The sequence below is a fragment of the Camellia sinensis genome, chromosome 3 (assembly GCF_055761805.1).
Source record: "Camellia sinensis isolate YWXY chromosome 3, ASM5576180v1, whole genome shotgun sequence".
In the NCBI taxonomy this organism is placed as follows: Eukaryota; Viridiplantae; Streptophyta; class Magnoliopsida; order Ericales; family Theaceae; genus Camellia; species Camellia sinensis.
Genome location: NC_138963.1, coordinates 84,257,219 through 84,280,598, shown reverse-complemented (window position 1 = coordinate 84,280,598; position 23,380 = coordinate 84,257,219). Strand labels below are relative to the sequence as shown.

The window sequence follows — 23,380 nt, the reverse complement described above, 5'->3', positions numbered from 1 at the left end:
ATGGAATAATTTATAGATGTAGAACAACAAATAGAAAAATTTAAGAAAGAAAAGTTAGAATTAATTCCAGCTAAATATGTATATAAGCTAGGTAAGGTTCATAAAAAACAATATCTATTTAAACACTACGGTGAACAAATGATTAGTGTAACTCATGAAGATAAAAAAATAGAGCTAAATTTAATAGACAGAGAAAGCTATAAATATGCAGTAAATGAACACCTTAAAATGACCCACTTAGGATTAATTGTAGTAAGAGTTAAGGCTTCAACTAGAGAAAATTAAGGAACTAAAGTTTTTGTATGTCTTTATGATGATAGGTTTAATGATGTAGGACAAAGTATTTTAGGCAGCTATGAATTAGATATGAATTCAAAAGGAGGAATAGTTTATTTTACACCAGATTTCTTACTACCAACCTCTACCTTTCATAAAAAGATAAAAATAGGAATAAAAAGTAAGGGGATACAAAATGAAAAAGGGAGAAAATAATTTATTAGTTTGCACAGGATTTTTAGGCTTAGCAGTCTCAGAAAGTAATGCTCATTATAGACTTACAAATGATCAGATAGTTAAGTTATTAGGCGCAAAAGGAATAAAGGCACTACCAGCTACAAAATTTAATTTCGAAGATAATGCAGCACTAGATTGGAACTTAGGAGACTTTCTAAGATAAAAAAGGTTAGCCCCTCAAGATAACTTATTATACCAAAGAGAAGATGGAAATTATGTAGTAAGATTTACTCAATATACGTATGTAGCACCAGAAAAATCTGAAGATAATGAATTTAGTAGTATAGATAGAGAAGAAAATCAAGATAATCGTAGTGACATAAATCAGCTTTATGTAATGACTGAGGAAAAAACAATATCACAAAATAAGATATATAATATTGATGAGATAGATTTAAAAATTTTCACCCTAACTGATATGAATAAAATATTAGATACTAGATATTATGAATACTTAGCTAGAGGAGATACCCATGATGAAGCAGTGTCATTTTTAGACCAAGAATTTTATACTGAATATGTAGATGATATCATAGAAGATAAAATACATCCTAGCAAAATATTTAAAATACCAAAACAATCTAATTTAGAAGATACTTTTTACATGAACACAGAAAGCACAGGAACCAGTAACCCACAACCAACGGTAGAAGATCCTGTAGAACCAATGCATTATGCAGTAGGAGGAAGAAGACCATTAGCTAGTTCAAGACGCAGTAAAGCAGATCCAAATAAAAGCTATAGATTTCATGAAAAGCGTAGACAACCAGATATGAGTATACAATTACAACCAGTTAATAATCAAGGTATCCTTTTAGATTTAGCCAGATTCGACCCTCAGATATGGCAGGAAGTAATAGAAAAATGGGAAAAAGATGCGGTAAAGGCATGGATAAGTAATCCTTTTGAATCAACGGATATGTGGGAATATATGGAGACACTTTTAGGAGATTCAGCTTATAATATTTATTTAACTTTTAAAGGAAAATATGAGGAGATAATTAAACAGCTTAAAAAACTAGGAGATAACCCTTGGAATTTTACCAGTTTTATAAAAGAAATACTCATAGGATATGACCCTTCTAGAAGAAATGATCACACTCAAAGCATAACATTAACTGAGTTAGATCAGATAACATTAGGAAGTTGGAAATATATTGTACCCTTTAATAAAGAATACTTAGCCATAGCAGCTAGAACTGGAAAAAGTTTTGATGAAGAAATATGAAATAAATATTTTAGAAAATTACCTGGAGAACTAGGAAGAGAAATAGAAAATAAATGGTCAGTTATCATGCAAATTTACCAGCTAAAAAAGCCGCAGGAGAAGTAAAAATAAGAGGGACTTTAGGAATAGGACCTAGGATAGTTTATACATTTCTTAAGCTTAGAGAAACATGTATAGAAGTCAAAATACAGAAAGATTTGAAAAAACAAAATTATGATTTTTGTAGCAGTGTAATATATACTCCTCAGCAATATGAAGATAAATATTAGAGGAAAATATAGAAAAGAAAAATATTAGAAGAAAAAATATAGAAAACCATGGAAAAAACAAAAATTCATAAGAAAGAGTAGAACTTTTAATAGGATAAATTATAAGCAACTACTCGAAGAAGAAAAAGATAAAAGAAAACAAAGATATGTTGGAAAACCCAACAGTAAAAAATGCAATTGTTTTATATGTGGAGAACCCAATCATTTTGCAAAAGCTTGCCCAAAAAAACAAAGGCCTAATACTAATAAACAGATAGAAAGACTCCATATAATAGAAGACTTAGAAGAAGATATAGTTAGTATAAATAGTGATGATTTAGAAGTGTATAGCATAGTTAGTGATTATGAATATCAAATAGAAGCCATAAGTTCATATAGTAATTCAGAAAGTAATACAGATATAGATAATCTATTAGGATAACTCAACCAAGAAATAGGAATGACTCCTTCTCATGATACTTTCTTTATGATGGAATACAATGCAGATACTGAATGTCAGCATACTTTTCAAATAGGACTAGGATTTGATACCACTAGATGCAGTTATTGTAATTGGTTTCCAGCTAACGATAAGAGAGCTTAGTGTTTATTATGCAGTATAACCTATTGTATGTCTCGAAAAATTAAACATGACACATAAGATAACATTAGAAAATAACAGCGAAGATCAAAGTATAGAAAGCAGAGAATTACATCTAACAATTAGAGAATTAGAAGTACAAGTAAGAGAACTCAAGTTACAAATACAAGAGATAGAGGCTAAGACTAGTTTTGACATAGAATGTTTAGAACTAGAAAATAGACAGCTTAAATAGCAGCTAGAACAATTTCACAATAAATACCCTTTAAAACATAAACTTGTTGAAGAACATATGAACTCTTTAGAATTAGTCAACCTAGTTGATTCTCAACCCTTTAGTCAATACTCTCAAGCAAAGTCAGATAATACTTATTTACCATTTAATTACCCTGTTATACCCAAGCCAAATTTAGTTAAGATCTCTTATGTAATTAAATTTGTAGAAAAAACCCTTAGTATAGATGCCATGATAGATACCGGAACCAGTAAGTCATATATTGAACAACACATAGTTCCACCAGGATGGAGCACAGCTTTAATAACCCCAGCTTTAGTCAGTATAGCCGATGGCACTAAACAGACATATACACATTGCATTAATGGAGCATAGATTAGTTTTCATCACCTAGGTTCTCAAACTCAACACATAGAATGGTTCCCATTACCTCAAGCTTGGATTGGAAATACTCGACAAATCATCCTTTCATCTTAGGACTTAATTTCATACTTAGTTCACAAGGCAGCATGTTTATCAGCCAGAACAACATTAGTTTCTTCAAACGAACTGTACATACACCCACAGCATATGCCCTTAGCACCATAGCCCATTCATAAGAGTTGCGTGGGAAGCATGGTGGTACCATAGGAGTAGATTCATTTCCCGCTAGTTTTTTATTTCCTAGTAGAAATATTTTTCTCGAGTCAGCCCAAAAATATATACCTGATGAGATAGCAAATACTTCTTTAGAAAATTTAGACATAGAAAATTATGAATTAGATAATTTAGAAGAATTTGAATGGAACCTAGAAAATTTTCAACAGATAGTTAGCCTAGAATTAATTTTTGCAAAAATAAGAAAATTAAAGAAAAAATCAGTATACAGAAGAACATAAAATAATTTAGATGAAATAATAAGACTAGCTGAAACAACAGAGATTTTAGGTGAACAACCCATGAAATACTGGGAAAGAAATAAAGTTTTAGCCAGTTTAGATAAAAGAAATAAATATTATAGGATTACATCAGCACAAATAGATCATACGCCAACAAATATAGAAAGATTTAGAACACAGATTAAAGAGTTACTAGATTTAGGAGTAATTAGACCTAGTAATAGTCCGAATAGGAGTGTTGCATTCATGATTAGAAATCATGCAGAGATAAAAAGAGGAAAATCTAGAATGGTTATAAATTATAAAAGATTAAATGATAATACAGAAGACGATAAATATAATATACCAGATAAAGATCAGCTCATAAACAGAATACAGACAACAAAAATATTTAGTAAATTTGATTGCAAGTCGGGATTTTGGCAGATAAAAATGGAAAAAGAAAGTGTACCTTGGACATCCTTTCGTTGCCCACAAGGACATTACGAATGGCTAGTTATGCCTTTTAGATTAAAAAATGCACCTTCCATATTTCAACGTAAGATGGATAACATATTTAATAAATATATTTTTATACTGGTATATATAGATGACGTATTAGTATTTAGCCCAGATAGAAATAGTCACATAGATCATTTATATATAGAATTAGAAGAATTCATAAATGATGGAATAATAATTAGCAAGAAAAAGATGGTTCTAAATAAGCCTCATATAGAATTTTTAGGAATGGAGTTAGGAGATGAAAAAATAGGTTATAACCTCACATAGTCAAGAAAATTTTAGATTATCCAGATAAATTAGAAGATACAAAACAACTTCAATCATTTTTAGGAATTTTAAATTATACACGAATGTATATTCCCAATCTTAGTAAAATAATAGGACCTCTATATAGTAAGACCACACCCACATGATAAAAATATTTCAATCAACAGGATATAGCTCTAGTTAGAAAAATTAAAGACATTTGTAAAAATTTACCAGACCTACAACTTCCCTTGGAATCAGAATATATAATCGTAGAAACAGACGCAAGTCAATCAGGATGGGGAACAATATTATTAGCTAAACCTAGTAAGTATGATAGTAAAAATAAAGAACGCATTTGTAGATATAGTTCTGGAAAATTTAAAGAAAAAGACACGACCCATGGCCAGCCTAGATTTTAAAATACGAAGAGTAATATATGTAATAAACAAATTTAGATTATTTTTGCACAAACCTTTTACAATTAGAACAGACTGTGAAGCTATAGTTAGCTTTCATAATAAACTTAATGAGCACAAATTAAGTACCAGAAAATCGCAAAATTTTTAGACTGTGTAGTAGGACAAGGATATAAAGTAGAATTTGAACATATTAAGGGGAGTAATAATAGGTTAACAGATTGGCTAAGTAGAAAAATTTATTTAGAAAAAGAAAATAACCAGCTTCATTTTTTTTTGCAGATAATGAAGAACAGCAAAACCATGAATTTTGGGGGATTCGCTCTTCCCATTCATGAAGGCAGAAACAAGTTCAGACCATTAACAGGAATTGAGCTAGACCCAGTTCAACAGTGTCTCTTAGATAACCTTTGGAACAACCATAACCACCCAGCTAAACATCTGTCAGTCTTAAACTCTCTTAGTGTATATTTTTCAATAATCCAAAATAAACCTTTGTCTAAAAGTTTTTCTTTTTATGTAGTAGCTAAAGGAACCAAGCCTGGTATTTACCATGACTGGATAGAAGTTGAACCCATAGTTAAAAATTTTCCCACACCTCAGTATAAAGGATTTTATGACTTCGAGTTAGCCACTACCTATGCCCGAAGACAAATAAGAACTAGTTACTTTATCAGCCAGATAGCTAAAGATTACCTGGACACATTGGGTAAGATGCGGTCAACTATTCTTGCTACTAGTGGAGTTCCAGTTAGCCAGATAATTGGAAGCATTAGTACTGGAAGCAGTAGTTCTAATCCTCAGATGGATTCTCAAAATCCTTTCCAAATGTGCAGACATTGTGAAGGCCTTACCAGAAATTTCAAGAAAATTATGGATAAGGGCAAAAAGGTCAGTGAAGAGCTAGACCAGTTCCGAGACGAAGAAAAACAATTGAGAGCCACCATTCGAACCCTAACCAATCAGCTTAAAAAATTAGCTCTAGGAAAAACAACTGCCCCCTTTTCTAACCAAGAAATTAGACAACTCACCAGTGAGGAATTTGAACAATTGAGTGCTAGAATGTATTTCTTCAAGCATTCTATCATTCGATCTTTTGTGAGAAAAACCAAGTAATAGAGGACCTCAAACCCCATATATACACCTTAGCCGAAGAAAGCAGAAATAGTGAGTTAGTCACCATACAACAGTTCTTCAGGACCTCTCCATAGTAGGAGCTCACTGCCCCGGCATAGCCTATCAATGGACTTATCTTTACGAAGATGAAGAGCAGCCCTGCTTAGAAGAAGAAAAATGTAATAAAAGGTCAGAACATTTTGGCTGATGCTAGTGTAATTTAGATTTCAGCATCTGCCTTTGCCAGATAAATCTAGCAACATTCGAACCATTGGAGATAGAGCTTAGGGGCAAAACGCGTTATCTAACAGCCTCACAATTGTTAGATTACGGCTTTGTCTCTAGAATAATTTTCTCAGATCCTGATTAGACAGATAGCTTTGGGAATAAACTTGCTCATTCAGTACTTTGTGTAATGGAAGAACATCATCCATATGTAGAAGCATTAATTGATAGCAGACCACCAGAGTGGAAAGGAATATGGGGCAATCCAGCTAAACATAAAATGTACCTCAGAGGAACCTCGACATTTCCAGGATTCCCAGGACTTCTCAATCGGAGACCCTGGCCATGCAGAAAATTTTCACTCAGAGACTAGCTTAATAAATGGAGGAAGTTTGCTAATAATCCTCTATTAGTGTATAATGGAAATTATGGACGTCTAGTTTGCGAAGATAGAAATCAGAAGATATATTGTAACCTAGCTATCCCAGGATATCCCTTCAGCAAAGAGACATTTGTCGATGAAAGTCAGTATCCTAACTATCAACATAGCGTCTCTCATGAGTCACCAGTAATGGGAGAAGATGACCAAGATAATCAATGGGAAGATGAACTAGCCATGGGGATGATTTTTATGACCAACTCTCGGCGGCAGCCTTAGACGATCTCTCAGACAGAATGTATGGGTGAAAAAAAAAAAAAAAAAAAGCTAGCACACCATAAATAGACTATTGGAATATTTTGGAAGTATCCTAACAAGCCCCTGATTCAGAAATTTTCCTTGACTCTTTGCAAATCCACTTTGAAGATTCAATAACCAAGAGTCGACATCAATAATTGGTATTTCAGTAGAAGAAGACAAAATCTGTAGAAGATAAATACTCTCTTCAAATATCAGAGAAATGCACGTTAAGAAAGGACAAAAGATTTTGTAAATATTTGTGTCTGTAATTATTTGAGTCTATCAGTGATAAGGTTTTCCCTTCACTCACTACTTTAATAAAGCAGATGACCCCTACCCTGCTTTATTAAAGAAATGCTGTGAAAATCCTTACACGTGTTTTGTAATAAATTATAGTGTCAAAATTTTATCAAAAAAGAGAATTGAATGATATGCAATAGGGCCTAAAACAGTACCCGATATCATTATCCTAATCTTTTATTGATAAAATTTTATCTAGAATAGTAAGTCAAAATCCATGCATTTATGACATGGAAAATTTTGTAAAAGTCTATGACCTAGACTTTAGTAGCTTTATACTTTTGAGACCAAAACTTTTGACGTTTGGATTGTTTGCAATCTTCAGACTTCTATGTATCTATCAACCGTGTGTATAAATTGGCATTCATGCCAATGAAAGAAGCAGAATGAAAAATTCCCTTTCACTCTGCTTTGTAAAAATTTCCAACCCCTCTCAAAAAACCTCTAAGTGTACTAAGTCTTTCAGAATTTCAAAGTCTGTAATATAATTTTTGTAAGTATATTTCTTATTAATATGAAATGTGAGTAGTTTCTCTTTTTCCTTAAATATTTCAAAATGGTAACTCTTTTATTCTGAAAGTTTATTTTCTTTTTGGAAAAACTAAGTTTATGGAATGCTTGTTTGCTCATTAATATTACATGCTTTGCACCTTCGTAGTACTGTTGTTTTCTATTTTATTACTGAGTGACCTTAGCTGAAGAGCTCATGTGAGCCTTGGTTAGGCGTTGGAGGGCAAATTGTAAGCAGAAAGAGAAAGGTAAGGAATAGAAAATAAAAATATACTATGTTGAACGAGGCTTAGCTTCAAGGTGAGAGTACATGTAATGAAAACAAACATTGCCAAAAAATAATTTTGCCAAAGAAAAGAATTTTAGAATATAAAGAGAGCAACCCGAGAAGAAATATTAAGGAAATATTGTTCATAAAGAAGTTTAAAAATAAAAAATTTTATGCCTTTAGAAGAAAAAACTTTGGATTAAAATCAAAACCAATACTGAACTTATACAAGAATTAGAAGATCAAAAATTAAGATATCAATTTCTCTTATCATTAGCTTCTGGCAGATCCCTAAAAAATTACAATTTAAAAATTTCTCGAATAAATAGACTTATAACTGTAAAAATTTAGATCAATAGTTATTGATTTAAATTATTAAGACCATCTCCAACGGTTCAGCAAACCTGGCATCAGATTTGAAATTTGGTGAAAAAGACACTTTTTGGAGCTCCAACGATTTTACCAAAACTAGTATTATAATGAGAATTGAACAAAAAAATCATCAAACTGAGAACAGAATACAAGTTTCACCAAATTACTGTGCGTGACCGTTGGAGGAGACCAACCGGTCAACTAGCCGATCGACCGGTTCCCTCTCAAATAGGTAGGTTCAAACCGGTCAAAAAAATTCAAACATGTAAAAAAAAAAAATTTTGCTTTACTAGTCAACCAACCAATCGATCACTTCTCTTTTAATGCACAGTTAAAACAAATAGTATCAAATTGAAAAAATTAATTTTTTTTATTAAAATTTAATAAAAAATTCGATTCAGCTCTAACTGAATTTGGCAGGGAGTTCTCGTCCCCCGCGTCCGCATTCACACTTCATTCGCCTAGTTGCCAGCAACGTATCTCTCTCTCTCTCTCACACACGCTCACTCACTCACACAAGAGAGGGAGAGAGAGAGAGAGTCCCACTCGCCACACTCCCAGTACGAGAGCAGAGACTCTGGAAAAATGGTGAACACAACGCTTCGAAGCTCTCGCGGATCACTCTCTGATCGAAATAATGGCCTTTCCGGTGGATTCATTCGCTCCCCTGCTTCTTTCACCTTCAAGCTTTTCACCTCCGCCATAGCCTTTGCCGTCTTCCTCTTCTTCACTCTCTCTCTCCTTTTCACTTCCTCCACAAATCCTTCCGATCTTAATCTTGTAACTCCTCCTCCTGTCTCTCTCTCTCTGTCTCTATTATTATTATTTTTTCGAATTCGCATGTGTTGACTGAGACTGACTCTGTTTTGTTTTCGATTTAGGGTTTCAATTCTGGTTCTTATGGCGTTGGATCGATACGGAGATCGGTTCTCGCTCTCAAATCTGATCCTTTGAAGCCGCGATTGTATCAGATCACGAAACAAGCGAACGATCACCGTTCTCTTGTTCTCGCTTATGCTTCCTATGCTCGGAAGCTGAAGCTGGAGAATTCGAAGCTCGTTAGGGTTTTTGCTGATCTCTCACGGAACTACACGACTCTGATCTCCAAACCTGCGTATCGGACTCTGTTTGACTCCGATGCGAGTTCGATTGATGAATCATTGCTTCGGCAGTTCGAGAAGGAGGTGAAGGAACGGATCAAGGTTACTCGTCAATTGATTTCTGATGCCAAGGAATCTTTCGATAACCAGCTCAAGATTCAGAAGCTCAAGGACACGATTTTTGCAGTAAATGAGCAGTTAACGAAGGCCAAGAAGCAAGGTGCGTTCTCGAGCTTGATTGCTGCGAAATCGATCCCAAAGAGCTTGCACTGCCTCGCTATGAGATTGATGGAAGAGCGTATTGCGCATCCAGAAAAGTACTCGGACGAAGGGAAGCCGACGCCTCCTGAGTTAGAGGATCCAAGCCTTTTCCACTATGCAATTTTCTCTGACAATGTTATTGCAGCGTCGGTTGTGGTGAATTCTGCGGTGAAGAACCAGAAGGAGCCATGGAAGCACGTGTTTCATGTTGTGACTGATAAGATGAATCTTGGAGCAATGCAGGTTATGTTCAAGATGAGGGATTATAATGGAGCTCACATTGAGGTGAAGGCTGTGGAGGATTACACGTTTTTGAATTCTTCTTACGTTCCCGTGCTTCGACAACTTGAATCTGCAAACTTGCAGAAGTTTTACTTTGAGAATAAGCTTGAGAACGCAACGAAAGACACAAACAACTTGAAATTTAGGAACCCCAAGTATTTGTCGATGCTGAATCATCTGAGGTTTTATTTACCTGAAATGTACCCGAAATTGCACAGAATCTTGTTTTTGGATGATGATGTGGTTGTTCAGAGGGACCTGACAGGGTTGTGGAAGATAGATATGGAAGGAAAGGTGAATGGGGCTGTTGAGACTTGTTTCGGGTCATTCCATCGGTATGCACAGTACATGAATTTCTCACACCCTTTGATCAAAGAGAAGTTTAGTCCAAAAGCTTGTGGATGGGCTTATGGGATGAACTTCTTTGATTTGGATGCTTGGAGAAAGGAGAAGTGCACAGAACAGTATCACTACTGGCAGAATCTGGTGAGATTGGATTACTCTGGAAGCTAGTTTTTCATTTTTTGAATAATAGCTGACTTAAGCAGCAATAAGTAATAACCCTTCATTTGTTATACCATACGATTAGTCGACTCCGTTTGATGGGATTAAGGGTTGGTTTGGTTAGGTTAGGTTATACCATGCGATTCTTGGCTCCCTTGCTAGTTGTTAAGAATCTTTAATTCCTTGGGTTGATTCCAAGGCATCTGATTTTTTTTTGGCTGGTTACACAATTTTTTGATACTGTCATGAACCAATGAACTATTTGGTTATATTTTGCTCCTTCACAAGCACAAAACCCTTGCTCATCTCATGAGAAATTTTCATAAAATGGTATTTTAGTATGGTACTAGCTATGTATTGAAATTATGTTTCCACTGTGTGTCAGTTCTATTATGCATTATCTATAGGAATTTTAGTTGTTTCATTCCTAAATCAATTTTATGTTATCACTGACTAGAGATGCTGTGTTTGATGCAGAATGAGAACAGAACCTTGTGGAAATTGGGGACATTGCCCCCTGGCCTGATCACATATTACTCCACAACAAAGCCACTAGACAAATCTTGGCATGTTCTGGGGCTTGGCTATAATCCAAGCATAGGCATGGAAGAGATTCTCAATGCTGCAGTTGTGCACTTCAATGGGAATATGAAACCATGGCTTGATATTGCCATGAACCAATTTCGGCCACTTTGGACGAAGTATGTTGACTACGATAATGAGTACATCCAGGCCTGCAATTTCGGTCTTTAGACAGATGCTCTGAGCTGAAGCCTATGCTTGGAGGATCTGCCAATGCTAGTCCTGTTGCAAGCATCTTTTTCGTGAGGCTTATCTTTTTCCTTACACGTAATTTAGTGTTCTTATTTAGTGTCCTAGTAATTTTATGTCTACAAACGTATAGCTTTCTTCTTTTTCTATATTAGTTTGTAATTCTGCTTCAGTTCATGTGTTTACAATTAAATTATCTTGGCTAAATGTTAATAATTTTTTGGAAAATTATTGGATCATTACACTTTCTATTAAAAACACTTCTATACTGGTAATGAAAGGAGCTGATGATTCCAATATATTTCAATTTTGTGATTGCAGCAACTTTGATTGCTCCTCATATTGGTAGGCACCTTATTTTCTATTTTTTCATCTTGTGCACTTTTAGCATGTGGTAATTAGATTATTTACCCTTTGAATCTGTTTATATAGGGAAGTATTAATAATGCCAATTTAATGCTTTACAGTTTTCCACTACCCACCAGTCCATTGTGTAATCTGTGGAAGGAGATTCAGGCATTCATCCATATAAAAGCAGAACACATGTTATTATATGTTGTTGAGAACTCTCATGTCTGCCTAGAGATTGATTTGAACTATTTCAAATGAGCAAAGATCTCTGTTGGATGTGATATGTAAAGTGGCAAAATAAGAGAAACATTATCCTTTTAATGATGTACTTTAGTCAATCTACAGTAACCAGTTAGTCTGCTGACCATAAAATATCATATGTGACATGACCGTCTGTGTCAAGCTAATTCAATAATCAATTTTGTAGGTATTATTGACAATTTTGGCCATTGTTTAGATATCATTTTGAATAAATAGTTTCACTCAATTAAAGAAATATTTAAATCCCTTGAACGTAGTGCAGAAGTAGTTGATAATAGGGGTAATTTTACATTAGTGCATGTTTGAAAATTTAATTTTAAATTAATGGTAAACTTTATAAATATTAAAAAGTAAAATCATAAACTTTATCATGTTTGCACAAAAATGTGATTTTGGCTAACATAGAAGGATTTAGTGGATTGCGGGTGTGCTAAGGCAAAGTATGCGTACGTGAATGAAAATGTTTGCAAAAAAATCTAACTTTTAAAATAGGGGATTGTGTGAGGTCCAAGGGGATAAAAACCTCCTAATTCTTGTTTTGTCTCAATGAAGAGGACTTAAAATCTCCTAAGAGTTTGAAAAGTCAAGAAGACAGATAGGCATAAGGAAATAAACATGAAAAATACCAATTTTATATATTCAAGCGGATTGAACATACAAAAGTGCAAGAACAAGTTTGAAAAACATAAAATTGAGTTACAAATGGAATGTGAACACGATTTAAGCCTCAAAACAATGCCAATGATGGCCAAAAAACACTAACATGACACTGATGTCAAAAACTAGGGTTCAATTATGGCAAAGATGCTTTTCAAGAGCTAAACTACGCTAGACTAGGGCTAAAAAGCACTAATGTTGTTTAATGTAGTTGATTGATTGATTGGTTGGGTGGAGTTTGCTTCATCTTCAAATGGACTATTTATAGAGGCTTAGTTCTCCTGAAAATCGTGAGCTGCCTCTTGGAAATCAGCAACTTCCTCCTAGATGATCTCCACTAACTCTAGATAGTGAGCTGCTAGAGTGCCTCTTGTTCTGCCATCTGTCCCACCAGCCTCCTTCTCAGCAAGTTGTTGGAGTGATCCGCAATAATAGGGCTGACTAAATCCTCTTTCAATTTGGACCGATGGGTGGAGGATAGGGCTTTTGGATGAGTGACACTTGTCCCTTGCTTAGCCAAAGAGGCACCTTAAATGTAGGAGTCGTTGGGTGCCTTTGAATTCTAGGACACTTGCCAATTAGTCATATTAACTGGACTTATTTACTTACAAGCCCTGATTGATAAATTTATTATTGTAAATTTATTCATAAAAATAAGGGAGACTAATAAATTTATCACTATCAATAAGACTTAATGCGTAATAAGTTCCAAAAGTAGGACCTATTGGTAATTTACCCTTGAATTCTAGCTATTGGATCATTAAATAGTGGATGCCTCCTTTGGATTAATGCTATGTGGCTACTATCAGAAGCAATTAATTCAAGAATATATATATATATTGATGCTCCACGTAATCTTGTCCCTATTAACTAGGGATTTGATCAAATCAAATCATCACTATGATTGCAACCTATTTCCCAAATCTGCCACCATTTGGACTTTGCTATTATTATCCACTTTTAGTCACCAAAAGGACATGTGGCAGCCTCTCATTGGGCTATCATTTTCGGTACAAACACTGTCCCCCTTAAGCTTCCCTAAGTCTTTGGATAGTGGGAGCCATCATACCAAAACGAGAGTGGAAGAGTTCGTGGAGACTGACCAAAACTGACTCGCAGCAAGGAGGTGGCCTTTGTCTAGCTTCTATATGGAACGACTTAGCATAACCAGATCGTAAGTACCAGTTTTCTTCTAGAGATTGCCTTTGGCAGTGGCTAGGGATGGCAATTTGAACCCGTCCCGACAGAGACCCGATCCCTTGACCTCGATTAGAACGATTTTTTCCTGAAAAATACCCCCGTAGGGATGGGGATGGTATTCGAAATTAAATTCCCAATCAGTTTCGGGGCGGGGACGGTGATTAGTGTTCAAGCCCCGGCCTGTCTCCCTCCCCGTCCCCAAATTTCCCGAAGTAAAATTACCATTTTACCCCTCTATATATATATGTATAAATCAACCCTTTCACTCACAAGCACTGTGCACCTCACACTCACTCATCACCGCCTTTCATCTCTCTCTCTCTCTCTAAAACCCTCCGCTGATCTCCATCCTCCCATCACTGCCGATCTCCCTCCTCCCATCACCGCTGAGATCTGAGTTCACTTTCCTCGACCTCCATCACTATCTCCGACCGCCGATTGAGCCACCACAACTCCACTATCTCTTTTTCTTCTCCAACGGTGGTGAGGCCAAGCTTGTCGAATCACCGCCACCATCACCACTGTTTACGGCAGTTGCAGTGACACCATCTGACCAAGCTTCGTTGATTCGGCAGTGACACCATCCGATGGTGAGGCCAAGCTTCGCCGATCTCTGCCACAGCCTTCACCCTAGATTTGGAATTTTCCCTCTCTCTCGATTTATTATATATATATATATATTAGATTTGAGCATTAGATCTCTCTCTCTCTCTATGTTGTTGATGATGATGATGATGAACAGATCTCTCTTTCTATGTTGTTGATGATGAACAGATTTGTTAGATCTGATTTTTTTTTACTTCTTTTTTTTACATTTGAGCTCAACAAATCTGTTAATGGTGATGATGATGATGATGATGATGAACAAATTTGTATGATAATGATGAACATATCTCTCTCTCTACGCTGCTGTTGTTGTTGTCGATGATGAACAGATTTGTTGGATCTAATTTTTTTTTTGGCCGGGGAATTTTTGGAGTCGGGGAAACCTGATCCCCGTTAGGGGGCGAGGGTGGGGGCGGGGGCGGATATAGGTTCCTCGTCGGGGATCGGGACAGGGGCAGGGGACGGGGGAATTTCCACCGTCGGGGATTGGAGACGGGGAGTGTGATCCCTAGCCTGTCTTGCCCCGTTGCCATTCCTAGCAGTGGCACTACAGTTAAGCCATTCAACATATGGCAGCGTAACAAAAGGCCAGAGCAGCGTAACAGGCCAGAGCCTAATAGGGGTGTTGCTATGATATTTCTTCCACTCAGGCCTTTTGTTACGCTGCTCTGTCGGGGGCGGGGGCGGATATAGGTTCCTCGTCGGGGATCGGGGCAGGGGACGGGGGAATTTCCACCGTCGGGGATTGGAGACGGGGAGTGTGATCCCTGGCCTGTCCTGCCCCGTTGCCATTCCTAGCAGTGGCACTACAGTTAAGCCATTCAACATATGGCAGCGTAACAAAAGGCCAGAGCAGCGTAACAGGCCAGAGCCTAATAGGGGTGTTGCTATGATATTTCTCCCACTCAGGCACGATCTCAGAAGCAAAGGGAAGGTGTCTTTCAAGAGAAGGATAGTATACTTTCAGAAAAGGAGGATATGGAGCTTGGAGGGATGGCCCAAGGCCATGTTGTTGTTGGGCTAACGATGTGAGAAAAGAAGGAATTGAGATAGGGTAACCTAAGAATGAAGAAGATTTGTTGTCGGCAATGAGCTTTGTGATGGTGTTGCCCACACTGTTGGAGTCTTTGGAGGCGGAAGAGAACCTTTTTGTTGCCATGGATTCACAAGTCTTGGAATTTCAGAAACTTTAGAGAGGGAGAAGAGGACTGTGTAGAAAAAGAAAGTAGAAAAAATGGCAAGCCTTTGCGTACTTATAAGGGGTTGATAGGTTCAAGGAATTGAAGAATCAATTTTGAATTTTAAATTGTTCAGAATCTGCCACCAGAAATGATGAAGGATCCTAATTAATTAGTACAAATAAGGAGGAGATTTTGGCGGTAGGAAGATAGGCACAAATCCAATCAAGCCCCATCCTTTGTTCAAGAATAAAGCTTGAAGGGGGGGGGGGAATGTTTGTATCGAAAATGACAGCCCAATGACTGCCACGTGTCCTTTTGGTGACTAAAAGTGGGTACCATTAGCAAAATTCAAATGGTGGCAGATTTGGGGAGTAGGTTGCAATATGGTGATGATTTGATTTGATCAAATCCGTAGTTAATAGGGACAAGATCACGTGGATCATCAATATATATATTAATTATATATATTTTTTTGAGTTACTTGTTTCAGATAGTGGCAACAAGGTATTAATCCAAAGGAGGAGGCATTCACTATTTAATGACCTAACAGCTAGAATTCAAAGGCACCCAAAAGGGGATAAACTAGAAATATTTAAGAATACAATGGATGAAGAATGTACTTGGGACTTGGAAGATAATGCTAACATTGCGTGCAAATCAATGGCCAATTGTAAGAGGAAAATCTCAAGGGAAGTCCTTGGAGAGTTGAAAATAAAGGGCCCTAACTCTAAAGATACTTGGTGGTGGATGGATGAGGTTCAAGCTGTAGTAAAGATTAAAAAAAAGTGTTTTAAAAAGTGGCAGAAGGAGAGAACTGAGACAAACCTTGAGCTACAGATTGGTGAATAAGGAGATCAAAAAAGTAGTAAGAGAGGCTAAGTTGAAGCCTATGATGACCTATACACTAGATTAGATAATAAGGAGGGAGAGAAGAGTATATACAAACTTGCTAAGATAAGAGAGGAAAATAAGAGATTTTAATCAGATTAAGTGCATCAAGAGTGAGAACTTTAAGGTGTTGATGAAGGATGAAGAGATTAAAGAGAGGTCGAAGAACTATTTTGAGAAGTAGTGAATGAGAAACGTGGAGGAATGTCAAAAGGAAAGGAAGTAGCCAGTAATAAGGACAACTAAGACTACATATTCTATCGCAGGATTAGAAACTTTGAAGTGGAGATTACATTTAAGAAGATAAAATCGAATAAGGCTTTAGGATCCGATAATATCCCTATTGAAGCTTAGAAATGTTCGGGTGAGAAGGGGGTTACTTGGTTGATTAGGTTATTTAACAAGAAATTATTGACTAGAAAAATGCCAGAGAAGTGGAGGAAGAGTATTTTAGTGTCAATCTATAAGAATAAAGGAGATGTCCAGAATTGCTACAACTATAGAGGAATCAAGCTGATGTGTCATATAATGACAGCGTGGGAGAGAGTGATGGAACGTCAATTGCGAGATGTAACAAAGCTATCAAAGAATTAATTTAGATTTATGCTTGGTAAGTCAACAATAGAAGCGATTTATCTTTTGAAGAGAGCAATAGAAAAATATAGGGAGAAGAAAAGAGACATTCTTATGGTTTTTATTGATTTTGAGAAAACATATGATAGAGTATCTCGGGATATAATCAGGTAGGTGTTAGAGAAGAAAGGGGTGTCAAAAAGTTACATTGATGTGATAAAGGATATGTATGAAGGTGTAGTGACTACTATTAAATCACCGGCTAGAGAGACAATTGAATTTCTAATTATTGTGGGGTTATACTAAGGATCAACCTTAAATCCTTATCTTTCTGGTTTAGTTATGGATGAGTTAACGAGAAATATTCAGAATGATGTGCCGTGGTGTATCCTTTTTGTAGATGATATCATGTTAGTGGATGAGAATAGAGAAGGACTTGACACTAAGTTGGAGATTTAGAGAGAAGCACTTGAATTTAAAGGATTCAAGATAAACAGAATTAAGACAGAGTACATGGAGTGTAATTTTAGTAACAGTAACAATGGAGTGTAATTTTAGTAACAATAACAATGGAAACAGAGGAGAAGTGAAAATTGAGAACCAAGAATTACCTAAGAGTAAACATTTTTCGTTATTTAGGATCGATTATCATAATGGTTGGGGAGATTGGAGCAGATGTGGTCCATAGAATTAAGGTGGGGTGGCTTAAGTGGAGGAGGGCTTTTGAGGTACTGTACGATAAATGAGTACCTATTAGACTAAAATGAAATTTCTATAAAATGGCTATTAAATTAGCGATGTTGTATGGGACGGAATGTCGGGCAACTAAGAAACATGTAAATAAGATGAGTGTTGTTGAGATGAGGATGCTAATATGGATATGTGGCAAGATTAGAAAAAATAGAGTTATGAATAAGTATATTCGTGAATGGATGAGAGTAACACCAATAGAAGATAAGTTGAGAAAGAATTGATTGAGATGGTTTAGTCATATACAACGGAGACCAACAGAGGCGGTAGTGAAGAGACGCGATATAGTGACAACAGATGGAAATGTTAGGGGAAGGGGCAGACCTAGATTGACGTGGGCTAGTGTAGTAAATAGAGATACTCTTTAATTTGACTAACCAAATGAGATTTGATAGAGTCGAGTAGAGAAGAAGGATTCATGTATCCGAACTCATTTTGGGACTTAAGGCTTGGTTTGGTTAGTTGGTTGGTATTCTCTCAATTATACCCTTCAAAACCTTGTTGGTAGATTCTGTGTGGCCATTGCCTTGGGCACAATAAGGTGTAGAATGTTGGAGATAAGATTATATTGTCAAAAATATCAGAAGATATGGAAGATATTAAAATATATGGAGTGTCAACTTTCTAAATAAAACTGTATATTCAATTGTGTTTTAATACAATGTGTACATCTGATATATATAGCAATTCTAGACCTAATCCTAAATAGGAAACAAGAATAAACCTAAATTAATCCTAAATAGGAAACAAGAATAAACCTAAATTAATCCTAAATAGGAAATAAGAATAAACCTAAACCAATCCTAAATAGGAAACAAATAAACCTAAACCAATCATAAATAGGAAACAATATTCACATAATATAAACTATACTAATATTATTCTCACACCCCTGCTCAAACTCAAGGTGTTTTGACAGAAAACACTGAGAGTTTGCCAAGAAGAAATTGAACCGAGCAGTGGTGTGAGTCCTGCTAAAGAAGTCAGCAAGCTGCAGAGCCGAAGAGACGAAATGAAGCGAGATAGAGCTAGACTGCAAATGTTGACGAATAAGTGACAATCAATCTCAATGTGCTTGGTCCGCTCATGGAAGACAATGTTATGTGCAATCTGAATAGCACTGCGGTTGTCACAATAGAGGGAGGTCGGAGAAGACTGAGGGACACCCAAATCAGAGAGAAGACAACGAAGCCAGACAACTTTAGCAGTAGCATGAGCCATAGCACGATACTCGGCTTCGGCAGTAGAGCGAGCAACAACAGTTTGTTTCTTGCTTTTTCAAGAGATCAAGGAATCGCCAAGAAACATACAGAAACCAGACGTGGACTTGCGATTAGTAACATCACCAACCCAATCAGAATCAGCATAGGCCACCAAATCTAGAGAGGAAGTAGAGGACAATAGTAGGCTTCGTTTGGCAAGGAGGTTTGGGGCTATTTTAGCCACAAAAGATAAAATAGGCTATTTTAGCCACAACAAATAAAACATCACATCCAACCCATAATCATTACACTATTCTCTCACAAAAAAAGCAAAAAAGCCAAAAAATTCTTCCCAAACCAAGCTTTTTAGCCCAGGCTAAAATAGCTAAAAAAGTCAAAAAGCCAAAAAGCCAACCCACTTCCCAAACGGAGGCTAAATCCTGAAATATAGTATCTCAGAGATAGCGAAGAATCCGAACCAAGGCAGCCCAATGTGTGGAGCGAGGAGCAGAGACAAACTAGCTAACCACATGAACAACATAGGCAAGATCAGGATGAGTAACTGTTAGATAGACTAATCAACCCACGAGCTCTCGATATAGAGTAGGATCATCTAGAAGAACCATATCAGTAGTGTTGAGCTTTACATTAAGCTTAATAGGGGTATTAGAAATCTTAGTGTCAGTAAGACAGGCACGATGAATAACCTCATTGGCATACTTGGCCTGAGAGAGAAAGTAGCCATTGGGAGAAGAAACTACCTCAATACCAAGAAAATACCGCAGTGGGCCCAAATCCTTCATCTCAAAGGTGCGGAAAAGATGCTGCTTGACGTTAGATATAGCAGAAGAGTCAGAATCAGTCATGATCATATCATCCACATACAGTAATAACGCAACAAATCCAGTAGAGGTGTGCAGAAGAAATAAAGCAGAGTCTTGGACACAAGGATGAAACCCAAGCTCAGTAATAGCAGTTGAAAGCGATCATACCAAGCACGAGAAGATTGCTTCAAACGATACAGAGCACGCCGAAGGCAACAAACTTGTCTAGAGGAATGGTGAAGGCCAGAGGGAGGACGCATGTAAACCTCCTTAGTGAGATGGTCATTAAGAAAAGCATTTTTAACATCCATCTGATAAAGAGGTGAAAACCGAACAACAGTGGCAGGGATCAAAGTACAGACATTAGTCATCTTGGCAACAGGAGCAGAGGTCTGCTCATAATCGATACCATACTCCTGTAAGAAACCTTTGGCGACCAGACGAGCTTTGTAGTGCTCAAGAGAACCATCAGAATGAGTCTTGACTTTGTAGACTTATTTGCAACCAATCAAATTCTTATCAGTAGGCAAAGAAACCAACTCTCAAGTGCTAGTTTTATATGAAGTAGACAACTCATCTTTCATAGCTTGAACCTAATGAGGATCCTGACAGGCCTCCTTGTAAGATTGAGGTTCTAAAAAAGAGTGAATAACAGATAAAAAAGTACGATAAGAAGCAGGAAAATATGTATTAGATCAACCCAACTTGTTTGGAGGATGGCGCGCTCGAGTAAGATATCGGTGTGCAGTAGGATCAGAGTTGTCAGAAGCAGGAGGATCAGCAGCAGGGGTAGAGACAACCGGTGGAGTAGGAGCCTTGTGACGAAAATAAACTAACAACGGAGGAGAAGAAATTGAAGGAGGAGAAGCAACTGGAGAAGAAGATGGAACAAGCTCAGGAGGAACTGTGGAGATGTATTCATCAGATAGAACCTCAGAAGAAAACGGATCAATAGGAACCAAATCCTTTTTGGAAATTGGGGTGGTGAGAGGAGGAAGCTAAAAGTAAGGTAGACGTTCGAGAAAAGAAACATGACGGGAGACATAAAGACGACGGGAAACAGGATCGTAACATCAATAGTTATAACCCAAAAAGACACAGAGGACAGATCGGGCACTAAGTTTGGTCCTATCTTTGTGGGAAAAAAGGACAAATAGGCAGGCCCAAACACACGAAGGAGAGAATAGTTAGGAATTTGGGAAAACAAAGTCTCATAAGGAGACCGGTCAAAAAGAAAGGGAGTAGGCATGCGCTTGAGAAGAAAAACAGTAGTAAGAACTGCCTCCCCCCAAAATGGAGCCGAAACTGAGGCAGAGAGACTTAGCTATCTCAAGGAGATAACGGTGGTTACGCTAGGCTCGACCATTTTGGATAGGTGTATTTGTACAGGAAGTTTGGTGAATGGTACCGAAATTGGTCAAATACTCACAGAACTCATTTTTAAAATATTCCCCACCCAAGTCAGACCTTAACACTTTAAATGTAGACCCAAACTGAGTAGTAATCGTAGACTGAAAAGTACGGTATATTTGATAGAAATCAGACTTATGAGTTATAAGATAAACCCAAGTGTAACGGGTACAGTCATCAACAAATTACACATAGTATGCATAATCTCCTTTGGTGAGAACAGGAGAAAGGCTCCAAACATCAGTATGAATTAAAGAAAACGGTGTATCAGATATAGAAGTACTTTTACGAAAAGGTAAGGCTGTCATTTTGGCAAGTTTACACCCCCGACATTCAGTAAGTTCACTAGGAGAAACTTTGTCCAATATACCTGATTGAGCTAAAGATCGTAAGCGGTTAGCAGACAAATGCCTTAATCTAGAATGTCACAAGTAGAAAGGAGTGGACAGAGAATCTAACTGAAAAGAGGAAAAAATAGTTGGAGAAGTTGTTATAGGCCGATGCAAGCTCTTCACCACATAAAGGTCTCCAACTCTACTGCTTGTCCCAATCTGCTGCTTGGACATTCGATTCTGCGCAGAATAGATAGAAGAAGAAAAGATAACATCAAAACCGAAAGTATCAAACTGACTGATAGATAATAAACTGACAGATAACTGAGGAACATAAAGGATAGATGTAATAGAGACAGCAGACCTAGCAGATGGTAAGACAGACCCAACAGATATAGCAGACATACTAGACCTATTAGCAGTATTAATAGTAATAGGAAAGGGAGGGAGAGTACAATTTTGAAATAAGAAGAGATGGGGAGTCATATAATGAGAGGCACTAGAGTCAAAAATCTAGACAGACGAAGAGATACCTGAAGAAGACCCAAGCAAACATGAATGAAGAGAGGAAACAATGAAGGCAGACGGGGATTGCTAGGAGGTTAACAGTGTATAGCCCTGTTTGGTAGAGCTGTGAGAAAGTGCTTATAGCTTATGCCTTAACAGCTTATAGCTTATAACTATGAACATAAGTTGATTTCTGACTTATAAATTAAGCATCTCCCGCCCCACTCAAAGAATAAGTTGATTTCTGACTTACAAAAAACTATAAGCTGCATTGTTAAGTTAAACCAAACACATCAAAATAGCTTAAATTAAGCTGAAAGCTGAAATAAGCAGCTTTTAAGCTGCACCAAACAGGCACTATGTTGAAACTGTTTAATCTGAGCACTCAAGGAAGTCAAGTCAGGATTAGGAGCTAGAGCAGATGTAGTAGAACCAGCGGAAGCCTGAAAATTACTCTGAGAAGAAGGACAAAATTGGGTCTGAGACTGCTGAGAATACGAGCCAGATAGACTTCCCTTCTTGAAACAGTGATACTTCCAATGGCCCGTCTGATGGCAGAAGGCACACTTATCTGGAGCTAGAGACATCATAATAACCAGAAAGCTAAGGGGTTCAAGTGTAATAAACCCTAAATAGCCAAACCAGGGGTCAAAGGATAATAAACGAAAGTCTGATGGGGTAAAATTTAATAAACCAATGCTAGATGGGTCAAATATGACCTAACAGATATAGAAAAGGAGTTGCGTAATTCCCCAAAACAGATGTAGCGAACCAGAGAAGAGATGGGTCAACCAATCTAACCTAGAACTAGCGAGAGAGAGTAAGCAGACCGTCGCAAGAACTAGACGAAACGACCAGACGAAGTACCCAACTGAGATGGGTCGACTTCGTGAGACCAGAGATCAGAATCAAAGATGGCTGCTAGGGTTTCGAGTCTTTTAGGTTTTGAACCAAGCTCTGATCCCATGTTAGCTTTCTGAATAAAACTGTATATTCAATTGTTTTTTAATACAATGTGTACATCTGATATATATAGCAATTCTAGACCTAATCCTAAATAGGAAATAAGAATAAATCTAAACTAATCCTAAATAGGAAACAAGAATAAACCTAAACCAATCCTAAATAGGAAGCAAACAAACCTAATCCAATCCTAATAGGAAACAATATTCACATAATACATACTATACTAATATTATTCTCACATGGAGATCCCATAATTTGTGCTTATTATGATTTTTTGCTTATTATGGGATCTCCATATATTAGAATATTTTCCATATCTTCTGATATCTTTGACAATATAATTTTATCTCCAACATAGAATAGGACAACTCGAATCCAAACTCACTAGCAAATGCTTGTACTTGTTGTCGGC

At 36.8% G+C, this 23,380-nt stretch overlaps 1 protein-coding gene across 1 annotated transcript; it reads left to right on the top strand.

The window, feature by feature from the left end:
- Positions 1-8,756: 8,756 nt before the first annotated feature.
- LOC114283048 (galacturonosyltransferase 8-like) lies at positions 8,757-11,559 on the top strand. The gene is made up of 3 exons (XM_028225875.2): positions 8,757-9,122; positions 9,224-10,471; positions 10,967-11,559. Exons 1-3 carry the CDS (start codon positions 8,928-8,930, stop codon positions 11,240-11,242), a joined length of 1,719 nt encoding a protein of 572 aa, XP_028081676.2. The 5' UTR covers positions 8,757-8,927; the 3' UTR covers positions 11,243-11,559.
- The last annotated feature ends 11,821 nt before the right edge of the window (positions 11,560-23,380 follow it).

Excerpts from the sequence above, each read along its gene's own strand:
- LOC114283048 (XM_028225875.2), top strand. The coding sequence starts at position 8,928 with ATGGTGAACACAACGCTTCGAAGCTCTCGCGGATCACTCTCTGATCGA. Across the intron at positions 9,123-9,223 it reads ATCCTTCCGATCTTAATCTT|GGTTTCAATTCTGGTTCTTA; the intron begins GTAACTCCTCCT and ends TTTTCGATTTAG. Across the intron at positions 10,472-10,966 it reads ATCACTACTGGCAGAATCTG|AATGAGAACAGAACCTTGTG; the intron begins GTGAGATTGGAT and ends TGTTTGATGCAG.